Source organism: Mastomys coucha, unplaced genomic scaffold, assembly GCF_008632895.1.
Source record: "Mastomys coucha isolate ucsf_1 unplaced genomic scaffold, UCSF_Mcou_1 pScaffold15, whole genome shotgun sequence".
NCBI classification, from domain to species: domain Eukaryota; kingdom Metazoa; phylum Chordata; class Mammalia; order Rodentia; family Muridae; genus Mastomys; species Mastomys coucha.
Window position 1 is genome coordinate 110,721,886 of NW_022196897.1, and position 14,455 is coordinate 110,736,340.

At 42.7% G+C, this 14,455-nt stretch overlaps 2 protein-coding genes across 7 annotated transcripts in view; both read left to right on the forward strand.

The window, feature by feature from the left end:
- The window catches only part of Ctxn2 (cortexin 2), a 41,198-nt gene extending 39,625 nt beyond the window's left edge, over positions 1-1,573 (forward strand). For all 4 annotated transcript variants that reach the window (XM_031371741.1, XM_031371740.1, XM_031371742.1 and 1 more), the window contains one exon: positions 1,133-1,573. In XM_031371741.1, coding sequence (XP_031227601.1) covers positions 1,187-1,435 — 249 coding nt within the window. In that variant the 5' untranslated portion in view covers positions 1,133-1,186 and the 3' untranslated portion in view covers positions 1,436-1,573. The remainder of the gene's footprint in view (positions 1-1,132) is intronic.
- A 4,553-nt stretch (positions 1,574-6,126) lies between these two features.
- Slc12a1 (solute carrier family 12 member 1) overlaps positions 6,127-14,455 on the forward strand; it is a 79,586-nt gene continuing 71,257 nt past the window's right edge. For 2 of the 3 annotated variants that reach the window (XM_031373641.1, XM_031373642.1), the window contains exons 1-4: positions 6,127-6,156; positions 7,241-7,843; positions 13,707-13,838; positions 14,307-14,382. In XM_031373641.1, coding sequence (XP_031229501.1) covers positions 7,436-7,843; positions 13,707-13,838; positions 14,307-14,382 — 616 coding nt within the window. In that variant the 5' untranslated portion in view covers positions 6,127-6,156; positions 7,241-7,435. Of the gene's footprint in view, positions 6,157-7,240; positions 7,844-13,706; positions 13,839-14,306; positions 14,383-14,455 lie in introns of those variants that run through there. The other variant, XM_031373643.1, reaches the window with a different exon arrangement.

Consider the following 14,455-nt stretch of genomic DNA (forward strand, 5'->3'; position numbering starts at 1 on the left):
TTTATCTTTGAGAATGTGACATTTAAACCAGGTATGGTGGCTCTTGCCTATAATCCCAGCACTCAGGAGAGCTGAGGCAGAGGGACTGCTGTGATTTCTGGGACAACCTGGACTATAGAACTATAGAGAGAAAACTTCTCTCTTACACACACACACACACACACACACACACACACACACACACATACACACACATACACACATGGGTGTCACACAACATGGAGAAGAAACTATAAGTATGAAACTAAGCAAACAAAAGTTGAAACAAAAAATATATTGCGGACGTTTAAAGAATCAGATTTTGTTTCAGACAAAGTGGTACTGAAGAAGTCTGGATAGATGGCTCAGTTAAGGGCACTGACTGTTGTTCCACATGGACCTGGGTTCAAATCCTAGCAACCACATGGCAGCTCACAATTGTCTGTAACTCCAAGATTTGGCATTCTCACATAGACATACATGCAGGCAAATAAAAGTAAAAATAAAATAAATAAAAGTAGGTAAGTTTTAGCCGGGCGGTGGTGGCGCATGCCTTTAATCCCAGCACTTGGGAGGCAGAGGCAGGTGGATTTCTGAGTTCAAGGCTAGCCTGGTCTACAGAGTGAGTTCCAGGACAGCCAGGGATATACAGAGAAACCCTGTCTCAAAAAAACAAAACAAAAAAAAAAAAAAAAAAAAAAAAAAAACAAAAAAAAAAAAGTAGGTAAGTTTTAAAAGATAGCCCTGGAGATAGACCTTGAAGCTAGGACTTTAAACAGTAGGAACAGCTTATACTCATTCTATGTGTGCTATTATCTCCACGTGAAAAAATGAAGGCAAAACTAGATGAAAAGAGCAGTAGCAACTGCCTAGCATTGAGTCAAAGGCATTCTGTGCTAATGGTATGATGGTCATGTCCACACTTGCTTTTCTGTTTATTTAACTATGAAGGCATGGATCTCTGTGCCCATAAATAATTCTCATTTACTGCTATGGAGTACACATTTCCAGTGCCAATTTCATTCTGATCTATATCTGATACCTTCAAACACAGTTGATGAATAAAGAGGGCTTGAAAATAACTGTTTTTTTATAACTTCTTGTCCAATTGCCACACATGGATGAAACTAAACTGGGTCCACTCTATACCTAGGTGGAGAACCGACTCCTGCAGGAACTCTGAAGAGCCACCACGATGCAGCTGTGAATGATGAGTAGCGCCTACTGTGGTAATTCTTCAGCAAAGATGAGTGTCCACGAAGCCTCCGAATCCTCCCTGTCTCTGGAGCAAAAGACCGGCTTTGCCTTTGTGGGCATCTTGTGCATTTTCTTGGGACTTCTCATCATCAGATGCTTCAAGATTCTCTTAGACCCATATAGTAGCATGCCCTCTTCTACATGGGAAGATGAAGTCGAAGAGTTTGACAAGGGGACCTTTGAGTATGCACTTGCCTGACGGTGGTTCAGATTCATGGTATTCCCCGTTCCATTGAGAAATGTGACAGATACGTTTGTAATTAGCTTGCCTGTGATGCTGGAGAGAGGGTCATTCCATTCATGACATTCAATAAACATCTGTGATTGATTTATCCACCATGCTGTGTACAATTTCGTGTTCTCCATGACCTTCCTACTCAGTGGAGGTCTCTATTCTTAGAGCAAAAACCAGACCTCTTCCACCATTTTCCCTCCCCTGATATCTGGCCCAAGATAATGAGATACCTGAAGAATTTTGCAAAACAAACTCACCTACCCTCTCCACACTCCAGACTGGAGCCACAGATTGGCTTTAGTGAACCTTTGTGCTGTGTGACACTATGTCCTGGAGCGACATGAACACAGTTCTACTCAGCTTGATATCACTTCTAGGAATATGGGTGAAGGGTTACTTACAGGAGCAGAAATGACACAACAGTGGATCGCCAACAGTCCATGCCAGTGTGAGCCAGTGACAGCTCACAGAGGCTGGGAATCTGGAGCTCAGGGCACAGCCCGCAGGCAGCTCCGTGGGTTAGAAAGTGTCTCTCTGAGGCAGCTCACGTGATCTTAACCTCTTCTGGGCATCTCAACTTGTCCAAGAGCATCTCTCTGCAGTTCTTACTGCTTATGTACAGTGGGGAAGGAAAGAACTAGGGCATCTGGTTAGTTTCAGAAACTTCCTGAAGCCTTTGGGTTCCTCAATGGAATGCTTACCTCCCCTTACAGTATTCGGTGTCTTGAGGAGCTTCTTTCTAATCACCATACAACACTTGGGCTCAAGGGCCTTTCAACCCCAAAAAGAAAGAATATGGTTTCTTAAACAGGGATCATAGGTCAGAAAGACCACAGTGGAACAAATTCAGGAAACCAACAGGCAAACCTTGCAAGCTTGCAGAGATGTGAAGGCTCTCAGGATTCCCACCGTTCTTCTCTGCCTTCAAGAACCTCCTAAGGTGAAATCCTGTAGTGTAGAGTCCCTGCCAGTCCTCCCTCGCATGGACACTGGCTGCACCATCCCCCTTCATGGCTAGCATTAAGGAAAGAGCTCCTACAGCACCCAGTAGGAGGGACAATGGTACTGAGGCAAGGTGTCCAGCTTGCCACCCCTGGAGCTGTGCCACCAGAAGCCAGTTGTCTAATCTCAGGGCACTTCAGGGGAGAGATAGCCATAGGGTGTGAAACTATGCTTGGGGAGACATGAAGACATGTCTACTCACCCCCAGTGATAGACTGTTGTAAACTCCAACAGCCTAAACATGCCACAGGTTGTGTCTGGAAAGTCAGAGAGCTAAGGAAAGGAAGAAAGTTATCCTGCACATTTTCCCTGGATTCCAATGTTGGCTCACCCCAGCAACTAGCTTCATAACCTAGAAGGTGACCAGAGGGCAGACAGTTTCCACACCCGTGAAACAGGGGTGAGAAGCCTGGGCTGTGTCTCTCAGGAATGCTGGTAAGAGGATGGCAATGTAAAGATTGGAAAAGCACTCTGAAAACTATAGAGCAGGTAAATGTATCATCCTCTCGCTGTCTCCAAACCACTCCCAACCCAGCACTGAGGTTACACATGCTTCTCCCACACCTGAGTTTTGCATGCGTGCCTGCTCGCACAGCAGGCACTTTTCCCATTGAGCCAACTCCTTGGCCTCTACAACTCTTTACCAACATTCCTATCACATCTGTGGCATTCCAAAATAGCAGCCTCAGAAAGATACCTGATGGACGTTTTTATTTGTTTGCTTCCTTTCTCTTAGTAGATTTATAAAATATCTAGGTTGGCCATGGTTCTTCTATTCCAAGACTTGACATCAAAGATACTCTTGGTGTCCCAGGTGGTACAGAGAACCTTGGATCCAGTTGGTAATCTGGTCCAAGAATAACTCAGTAAGTTGAGCTCAGCTGACCTTGCTGGAGGGCATCTGTGCCCAAACACAGGGCATCATCTTTGTGACATGGGTTCCTGCAGTGCCCTCCCCCCAAGACTCGTGTCCAACTTGCAGAGGTTCCATTTGCCCCAGGGAAGAAGAAAAATAAGATAGAGGAAAGAGAGAGAAAGAGAGAGAAGGAGAGAGAGAGAAAGAGAGAAAGGAAGAGAGAGAGAAGGAGAGAGAGAGGAGGAGAAAGAGAGAGAGGCGAGACAAGATCATAAGAAATGCACCATTTCCGGTCATCAACTCCCAACACACTACCACTCCCAGCATCCTACTGACAGAAAGTACTTGATCCATGGCTTTTATTTTTCATTTGTGCATCTTACTCTTGGGGGTTGAGGATAGAAGAATGGTCATCTTCTGTGTTTCCAGAGTGAGAAGTGATAACTATAAATAGTTAATTATAGTTGAGATATAATATGGAAACTTCAAGAAATGTTAATGCCTCTAAGAATAGATGGCCAGTATCCTACCCAGATCAGCCCCTAGTGCCGCATCCAAGAGCCTGTTAGGGAGAACAGGCTCTGTATCTCCAGCTAAGTTTCCTTACCCACCTGCCTCAAAGGCTCAACTTAAGTTCACCATCCAAGGTTGACTTCACGAATGATGTCATCTCATCCATATCCCCTGACTATCTCCCAGCCACTCTAGAAGCTCTGAAGCCCCCTAATGAACCACAGAGGCTATCATTTCCCAGTTAGAGATAAGAGCCTCAAATGAAAATGTCTGCTTGATGGAAGACTGAGACTGAAACTAATTCATACCCACGGAGGTCAGAGAGGCATGCCGTAAGAAAAAGAGACTGACTCCAGAGGCGCTCTCAGCCTCTGGAGGAGGAAAAAGGCTGAAGAATGAATAAGGTATTCCTGAAGGCAGGTGAACGATGGATGGTGCCAATCGTCCTGGTACAGGGAACAGAACTTGTTTTGGGCCCCAGCCTCATCTCAGTCTATTGATCTATCAAGTATCCCAACACCCCCGACCAGAATCTGACACCTGACCTCCTATACAGAATGCTCTTCTTCTCAGTGAGAGTTGCAACCCCTTATTGAAGAAATAAATTTCTTCTATTAAAATGGTCTTCATGAGAAGATCGGGGCTGGTGAGATTGCTCAGTGGGTAAAGGCACTTGCTGCCAGACTTGACACTTGAATTTAAACCCTGGGATAGACTCCCCTGAGGTTGTCCTTTGATCTCTCTATATACCATATGGCGTGTACACTCATACCCCAACACACAAACAGATAATTGTAAAAACCAGAAAAAGAGAGAGAAGATCAAGTTACAGCTGTCTCTTTATAGTTCTACTTCTGACGGAACCTTATAACATTAGCTCAGTTTGGTATCAAGGCACTCACCTTTCCCTTCATTTTAATAGGTGCGATTCCTATCCTTGTCTTTAATGGTTGGTCTCAGACTCATGAGTGTGAGTAAAAAACAAAAAGTTACAAATAGACAATAAATATTGTTAAAAAAGTACAAGCAAGCACTGCGTTCAAACCAGTGCTATTCAGAAACAGGCATAAATTAGCTCGCGAAAGCCTCGAGATAACTCAGCAAGTCACATTGGTGTTATTGTTTGCATCCTCGTTAGCATACGAGGACATCAAACAGGAAGTGGCAGGGCCAGAATTGAAATCGAGAATTCTTCACTCACAGCTCACACTTAATCACTACGTCACACCACAGCAGAGACACCCGGGCAACTGGAAATCACTTGAATAGCTTCTTATTAGACCCAAAGAGGACTCATTCAATCATGCTGATTGAAAACCAATGGCAGAGCCTGCACAGAGGAATTGCATGTGTTGTCTTAATCACCAGCTCACAGGTTGGAGCCGAACCGTCTTCTGAGCAAATCTCAGAAACTAGATGTGATAAAAATGGTTCCTCCAAAAGGAGACAGAAAAGCCATTTAGCAGTACCACTGGGAAGGGTGCCTGCTTCGACTCTGAGCAGCTTAAAGTGGTTTTCACACTCGGCAGAAATCTTTTTAACACTTCACTAATTCTACCCTCAATCTGCTTACTTCCTATGCAGAGAGGAGGCAAGGTAAGTAAGGTCAAATCATTTCAGGTAGTATTTCCTAGCCACATGTTGAGACCATCTCTTGGTACTTTGGTTCCTGTGCTGAGCAATATGAGGTCACTGGGTCTCATCAAGAATAAGATGCCTAGTGGCAGAGGCTGCTTCAGGAGGATGGTGAGGCTAGCTGGAGAGTACAGAGTGAGCTCAGGCCAGCACAGGCAGGTTAGAGATGGGGTCGGGAAGCTCAGTGGTAGAGTACTTACTTAGAATGTGTGAGGCCCTGGGCTCAATTCCTACTATGTGAGAGAGAGAGAGAAAGAAAGAGAGAGAGGAGGGGAGAGAGGGAAGAGAGAGAGAGAGAGAGAGAGAGAGAGAGAGAGAGAGAGAGAGAAAGACCGTGGAACTAAATTTATCTGGTCCCAAACAACTGAAGCAATATTTTTTGAAGGATTTGTTGTTGTGCAATCTGTGAATTAAAGAAACTTTATTTTGTTTACTGTCTAAAAGGATTAATGATTTACTACTAGTTACTAGTTGATGTGGTACTTACGGTTCCTCAGGGCTAATGACTGGCAGGGCTTCTCCCACTATTGCAGGCCAATGACTGAAAAGTCATCTCTTTCAAGAAAGTTTTTAACCAATGAGCAGAAGCCTAAGGTTGTGGGCTGAAAGCTAAGGCCCCATATATGCCTGTGTGATGCTAATGCGGGTTACACTTCCTCAGAAGAAGGTTGCTGGAGGGGCAGGTAAGTGTCACTTCATACTATGTGGAAACACAGAGCCTGAGGGCTGGACTGAAGGCGACAGGGACTGTGAGAAGTTAAATGTCCTAAAAAGCTAAGAGATGTGGGCTATGCTGATAATTTCACCAGAAAAGATTATTTAAGAGTTTAAATTATGTATGTTTGTTGGTTTGTTTGTTGTTTTATCCAAAGAAATGCCTTAAATTACTGTGCAAGAGCCAAACTTTTGTTAATATTGTTTTCATTTTCTAGTTTTCTTTGGGAAAAAAATCAAATTTTAAGGTACTTACAAAAAAATATTACTCCAAAGACAGTATTTAAGGTTAGCACATACTGTAGAATTGTGAAAATTATCGGGTGGTTTATTGAACTCATAAAACATTGCATTAAAAGGAGTCAGTAGAACATAAGCCTTTACTGAGAGCTGTGACTTATTTTCATATCTCAAACACTCATTTTTTAAGGTTTCCATAACAGCATTTATGAAAAATATGTGAGCAAATGAAATGTTTCAGAGGCTACTAAAAAAAAAAAATCTTAAAATTCACAGAACATCATCTTAAGAGACTTAGTTTTTGGGTTTTGGTGTTTTTGTTTGTTTTAATTCCATATTCTAAATTATAACTTTTTACATGTTACACAGACAAAAGTTTTTCTGGGTCAAATTTATCATTGATGATGTGTGGATTTTTTAATAACTAGCAAAATATACTTTTCAAAGTTTTTGTGTATCAGACAGTGGAGGGTCACACTCTTAATGTAAAATGCTTTGCAACGCGGCAGTTAGACTCTCGGGGAACTCTCTTACTGTCCTCAATTACTAACATGCTTTCTAAATGTCCCAGTGACTTCCAAGCAAACATGACCAACAGTCACATGCTAGTGACTTCACTGGAATTTCTGTCCCTTGCTACTTGTTAGTTTCCTTGCTCAGGTAGCCAGGGTTCCAGGACAAGAAATTTTTAGTGAAACAAGCTTCAAATTGTACATCTTATGAAGGAAGACTATAGCTCAAACCACACAGCCCTTCTTAAGTATGTTTGCATTGCCTGGAACAAATACAAGTTTCTTTCTTAATAGCAGCTTTGAGGATCATTTGGAAGATTACATGGGAGACCACACATCAACAATACACCAGGAATCTAGCTAGCGGGTCATCTAAAACCAAAGCCAAGCGCTCCGTATTATAACCATACTATTGTCTATTTTGAAGCAGAAATACACAGATTAACACAACAACCACTATAAAATAGGTAGTTCCAAAGTAGATTTTGGAAGATGTCAGTCAACATCCCTTCCAGCTCAGTGCCCAGTAGCACCAGTCGTTTTCAGGTCCATGTCATAAATGAGGGCCATAGTAGTGCTGCAGCCGTGAGTGACAGCGCAGACCCCCCACATTATGAAGAGACCTCTTTCGGGGACGAAGCCCAGAACAGACTGAGAATCAGCTTTAGGCCTGGGAATCAGGAGTGCTATGACAATTTTCTACAAACTGGAGAGACTGCTAAAACAGACACCACGTTTCACGCCTACGACTCTCACACCAACACATACTACCTACAAACCTTTGGCCACAACACCATGGACGCCGTCCCCAAGATTGAGTACTATCGCAACACAGGCAGTGTGAGCGGGCCCAAGGTCAACCGGCCCAGCCTGCTAGAGATCCACGAGCAGCTGGCTAAGGTAAGCATCCTTCTATGCTATTCCTTCGGGGTAAAAACACTGCCCAAGCAGTGGTCAAACGAAGAGGGCTGGTCCACACCCTCACTCCTGGTGTCCTGGCGACTGTCTCTGGTTCCCAAGAAACAGAAACTGTACAGGCGCTTTGCAAATGTTTACTGACTTGGGAAAGAAGTGCACACTGAACTCGGGGAGTTGGGCAATGTATCCTATGGTGTTTGCAGTAAGGATACTCAAGGCACATTAGGCTGACTGTGCCACACTGAATCCTACGCTGTTTCCAGATTAGTGTTAAAGACTGCGCGGCAATCCTTAAACAAACCACTGTGCTTTCGTAGCCCACATTGTGGGGGCCAGCCTGTAGTCTAGCCATGGTGTGGCCTTAAGACACAGCTACTCTGGAAGCTGAGGCAGAGTTATGACTAGTTTTCTATTTTTAAAAGAAAGATCGGAATTGCATAAGATTCAGTCCTTGGGTCCCTCCTCTTCATACCTTTCCCTGAGACTCCTGGCTCTTCTAAATTTAAGCCCCGAAGCACAGAAGTGGCCAGTGGCCAAGCTTCCTGTTTAAAGAACGCAAAAGTGTTCCAAAGTCTCTGAAAGACTCTAATCTATACCTCATCATTTAGAAGTTTAGATTTCTTCTGTGACTTCTTTGGAGATATGTTGACAGATCCAGCCTCTCTGACAGCTTGTAATGAACAACATTCCTTTTTGTATGTCTCTCTGTGTGGTGCTGTACATGTGTGCCTATTTGCATGTGCCTGCATGTGCATTTGCAGGTGTGTCTGTAAGTCAATGAATGATGATCAGAGTCCTCAGTTTCTTCACCTTATGCATTGAGGCAGGCTCTCTCACTTGAATCCCAAGCTTACCGGTTCAGTTAGTGTAGCTAGCCAGTTTCCTCTGGAGACTTCCCATCTCCATTTCCTCATTACTGAAAGCACAGGTGGGGCACCATATCAACCTTTTTATGTGACAGCAGGAGATGCAAACTCTGGCCCTCACATTTACCAGCAAATACTTTACCCACTGAGCCATCTCCCCAGCCCTGAATATCACTTTGTGGAACATGGTTACTCTCTGGGAAGATAATTGAGTATTAAGTTTCAAATGTTTGTTTACTTACAGCCGAGCTTTCAGGGGAGTGAAGAATGCACAATTTATTTCATAATCAGTCATTTATTCATTTATCCATTTTGGTTCTTAAAAGTTAAGAAAAGCAGGCTGTGGTTGCTCACACTTTGAATCCCAGCACTCTGGGGGGAGAGGCTGGAGGATCTCAGAGTTTGAGGTAAGTGTGGTCTACAGAGTGAGTTCCTGAACAGGCAGGGCTACACAGAGAAACTTGGTCTTAGAGAGTAGGGGTTGGGGGTGGCAAAACAAAGTTAAACCGTCTCCTATCGCCCCCAAACTGGGCTCAGGACTGGTTCTCTCAAGAATGATTCTGGTAAAGGCACTGGCTCTTCCTTTAGTTTCTTCTCACCTTCTTTCCAAAGGAAAAACATCTCCAAAATTTACTCTCTGAGCTGCAGGAGGGCCACTCTCTACTAGGACTTCCGGAGGGAGCGTGCTCTCAGTCCACTCTTATACCCTCACCCACAAACGTCTGTCCAATGAGCTGCATCGGTAGCAAGGTGCTAACCTTAGACTTTGGGCATCATGGCTATTCAGTGTCAGCTTCCATGGAGGGTTTTTTTTGGGGGGGGGGAGGGGACAGTTTGAAACTGCTGGTCAGTTTCTTTCTTTCTTATTTTTTTTTAAAGATTTTATTTAGTTATTATATATAAGTACACTGTAGCTGTCTTCAGACACTCCAGAAGAGGGCATCATATCTCATTATAGATGGTTGTAAGCCACCATGTGGTTGCTGAGATTTGAACTCAGGACCTCTGGAAGAGCAGTCAGTGCTCTTAACTGCTGAGCTCTCCCAGCACCAGTTACTTTCTCTAAATGAGGAGAAGGAAAGGAGACTGGAAGGGACAGGAAGAGAGGACAGGAATGAAACAGTGTATGGAGAGAGGGACACAACATGATGGGTCTAAGTTCTGGAAGGCCAGAAAGAGAAGTTAAACGTTCACAAGGAGCTTCTGATTGTCTGAAGAAGTAAAAAAGAAACAAAAAATGCCCAGAAAAACTCGTGAAATTCTACCCCACCTAGTTGTGTACACTACACTTAACTTGTAGAGCTGCCCCCTTCGTTAAAAGTAATAAAAAATTTAAATGCTCATTCATCCATTCCCACAATTTACAACATAGAAAAATAATACTTTAGCCTTCATTAAGAAGAAACTAGAAGCAGGGCCTGGTTGTTCAGGTCATGATTTCCGAGTCAGAAAATTATGACCAGGGTTGTCCTAATGGGTAAAATGAGAATGGAGAAGTAAAAGTTCAGGGCCTGCGTGGGTTACAGACAGAGATTAGGATCAGCTAGAGCTACCCGATAAGACCTTGCCTTAGAATTAAAGCTCAAATTTAAAAATAAAGCAAACAATCGAAAGGCTTAGTGATGCTATGCTTGCCCAGAGTGTATAACACTATAGGTTCAGTCCCCAGCACCATTAAGGAAAACGGTTGGAGCTGAGTGGAAGGCATATTGTTCTTAGGACCAACATTCTAGAGAGAAATGTAGCTAATCTGTAAGTTTTAAACCCCTGGTTTATGGTGATCTTTACACTGGGGGGGGGGGGTCATCTCAGAAGCAAGAGTGTTTCAGTGCGCTGGTCGGAGCTGCCTTTGACAAGCTGTTTGAGATGCCTTAACATTTTTGGAGTGGACAAAATAAGACTAAGGCATTGAAACTGTTTTGCGCTCTGCTCTTTTCATCATAGGCTAGACCTTGAGAATCTCCCCACATCAAAGAAAGCATAGTGATTACCCGGCATCTGATAAGGATTAATCTTGCAGTTTTACCCCATAAAAAGAACTCTGCTGCCGGGCGGTGGTGGCGCACGCCTTTAACCCCAGCACTTGGGAGGCAGAGGCAGGTGGATTTCTGTGTTCCCGGCTAGCCTAGTCTACAGAGTGAGTTCCAGGACAATCAGAGCTATACAGAGAAACCCTGTCTCGAAAACCTCAAAAACAAAACAAAACCAAAAATAAAGAACTCTGCTTTCTGCTCCCTCTAGGTTTTTATTTATTTTTATTTGGATTTAGATTGTATGCGATTGAAGCTGCATTACTTTTTTTTGTATTGGGAGAGAGAAGTCTTGTATCAACTAGTCTTCCTTTCTCTTTAAATACCCTTTATTTTCTCTTCTCTGAATCTGTAATACACAAATAGAAATGGATTATCATTCCGTAGCATTAAAAATGCATCTATGAGGGATTAAGGATCTTCATTTTTGGAGGGCAAAGAAGCAAATTAATTCAAATTGTAAAGAAAGAAAAAACCGCGGAATATACAATCCCAGAACTTTGCATCCGTGAGACATTAACAGCATCCAGAGTTCTGTGAACCCCAGGCAGAGCTTAGCCACCTTCCGGTCCCCACAAACCTCAACTCAATCACATTCCATATTTGGATGAAACATTGAATTTGCTTTTGTTCTGGTGTACAAAGAGAGCATTTATCAAAATGTAAAACAAAGATTTACTTTACCACGTAAAAGGTGATTCTGTCTTAAACTACTTCTAGGTAATATTAAAAAAAAAAATCTTTGGTGTGTTCTCATGTCTACTTTCTAAGAAAGCAAAAAAAGATTGCTGTAGGACATGCCCTGGATTAATATCATGAAAAATTAGATTCCATGTGTAGTTGCTAAGGTACAGAACCTTTCTGCTCCTATGTATTGCAGTCAGCCAAGAAAATGGCATTGGCACTTGTAAATTTACTATGAAACATTAGTCACAAAAGGAAATATGGTCATAAAAATTCAAGGTCACTGGCCTTGACATAAATATACTTAAAACTTCAAAACACTAGCAAGTCTCGTATATCTATGAAAAGAGTTGCTGGTCCTACATTGACTCTGCTTTTGGATAATTTAGAAACTCACTGCTCTAGTGACTTCTGCGTGTGGTGGTTTCTCCGCTACACTCAGACAATGTTCTCTTGGTTTTCTGAAGTCCAAGTGATGGATCAAAGAACCATAGAACTATAATCAGAAATGGTGTTCACCAAGGGAAAAAAAAACTTCATCTAATGGAGAATTTTAAATATACAATTTATTCTTTATACGACTTTATAGGTTTTTGCCATTATTAATGCTCTCATCCTCCAAATCTAAGGGTCAGAGTCGCCACTGGGGTTCATCGGGGAGCACAGCAATCTCCCAGGTTTTACCAGAAAGTGTAGGTTTCATTCCCAAAACCATGTCTAAAAGGGCAAATGACTAAGGCTTTCTCATGTGACCCTAGCTGTAGGAATAGCGATTAGCTAGAATACTGGTAATCATAAAGGTAGAGTCTACATCTAAGTTGAAGAAATGAGTTCTCTAACCAGACAGTTCCTTCACTCATATTAGCACAGTCATAATTTTCATGCTTTTGAAGATAAGTTTTAGTCATGGGAAACAAGAGCTGTTGCTGGGACATGACTCCAGGTAGAAAGCATTTGTGGCATTACCTGGTGTGGGTGTGCAGGGCTGAGTCCAACTAGCAAGAGAGAGAGTTGGAAACAGGAGACTGCCTCTTCAAGTACTCTGAGGCCAGTCACATAGAACAACAAAGAAACCCAGTTTCAATCAAGATAGAAGGCAAGGACCAACACCCAAGCTTGTCATTTGACCTTGATACAGATGCCTCAACTAGTTCTTGTCTGCATCATACACACAAACACATGCGCATACGCACATATATAATATCCAACACAAACTCACGCTTCATACATCTTCATACACTTGCACTCACACATACACACACACATGTGCCAACATCATATTCACATGACACAAATGCATACATCATACATTCTCAGACACCTACATTCTATATGCAAGTACATACACATATGCATACACAAAGGCAAACATGTATCTCGTTCATACACATCAGCAATATAGACACACACACACAACACACACAACTGAAAGTAAAATTTGCAGGTAACTGCTAGCTGTTTTATGTTTCTAGAATTTATTAAAAGAAAGACCCTTTTTACCTGATGTGGGAAAAGTCCCTGATGCTTTCATGAGAAACTGACTGTACTGTATAAGCTCTGTTGAGGTAGCCCATGCATTACCCCTAGCTACTGACCACTGGAAATGAGGCTAGTCTAAGCCAAGATGTGCTGTCAATGGAAAATGCACATTGACTTTTAAATATTTAGTATAAAAAAAGCTTCTATAAAACTTTCCTGGTACTTTATGCTGACTATAAGCTTGAATGGTAATGTTTTGTACAGACTCAACTGAGTGAAGTATAATCTAAAACCCCTTGTGATGGCAACCCTGTCTACAAAGTGATAAACCATGACTGCCAACACACCTTTACACTTCAAATATCGGCAATACAATTTCCTACAAGAATTTTGCAATCTGATTATCTCTGTCTAAACCTAAGCTATTTCACCTGAAGATTTTTCTCTTTCATCGTAGCTTTTCTCCCTTGACTCCATTGTCTTGTTTATCTTTTTGCATTTTAAATTCTTTGAAATCTGACCACTTTTGTATTGTTAGTGGCTGGATGACCCCCATTCTTTCTATCATCCTTCAGCCTTAGCCATGGCTGGAAATAACTCACAAAGGGAAACCATTAACTCCCAGGGTAAGATACAATAACAACAAAAGTATTTGCTGAGGTTATTAAAATCCTTCCCCGCCCCCCCAGAGTTTTGTGGCTATTGTTTTGATTTGGCTTTGAAAGATTTCAGAAACAGTTTGTTGATCCACTACTATGTTTTGTTTTGTTTTCTGTAAAAATGCAGAATGTGACTGTGGCCCCTGGCTCAGCTGACAGGGTTGCTAATGGAGATGGGATGCCTGGAGATGAGCAAGCAGAAAACAAAGAAGAAGACATGGCCGGTGTTGTAAAGTTTGGATGGGTGAAAGGTGTGCTGGTGAGCAAAGTCCTGTGCTTACACTGAGAGCCATGCCCTAGGATCCTGTTCACACTGAGAGCCATGCATGCCCTAGTATCTTATTTACACTGAGAGCCATGCCCTAGGATTCTGTTCACACTGAGATCGACCCCTAGGATCCTGTTCACACTAAGAGCCATGCATGCCCCAGTATCCTATTTACGCTGAGAGCCATGCCCTGGGATCCTGTTCACACTGAGAGCTACCCCTAGGATCCTGTTCACACTGAGAGCCATGTATGCCCTAGGATCCTATTTAAACTAAGGACCATGCCCTAGGATCCTGTTCACACCAAGATCCAGCCCCTATGATTCTGTTTACACTGAGAGGCATCCCCTAATTAGGTGATCCCACAGGGTTCACCAGCCATCCCTGGACACCAGAGTTACTATGAAGGTTAGTTAGGCTTGGGACTAGACCACTTTCAATTCTCACTTTCATCCACAGGTGCGATGCATGCTGAACATCTGGGGAGTCATGCTCTTCATTCGTCTCTCCTGGATTGTAGGAGAAGCGGGAATTGGTGAGCAATTTTCCCTCCTAAATATTTTTTATGTAAATTGCAAGCTTAATAACCAACTTGGTTTACCTTTAAT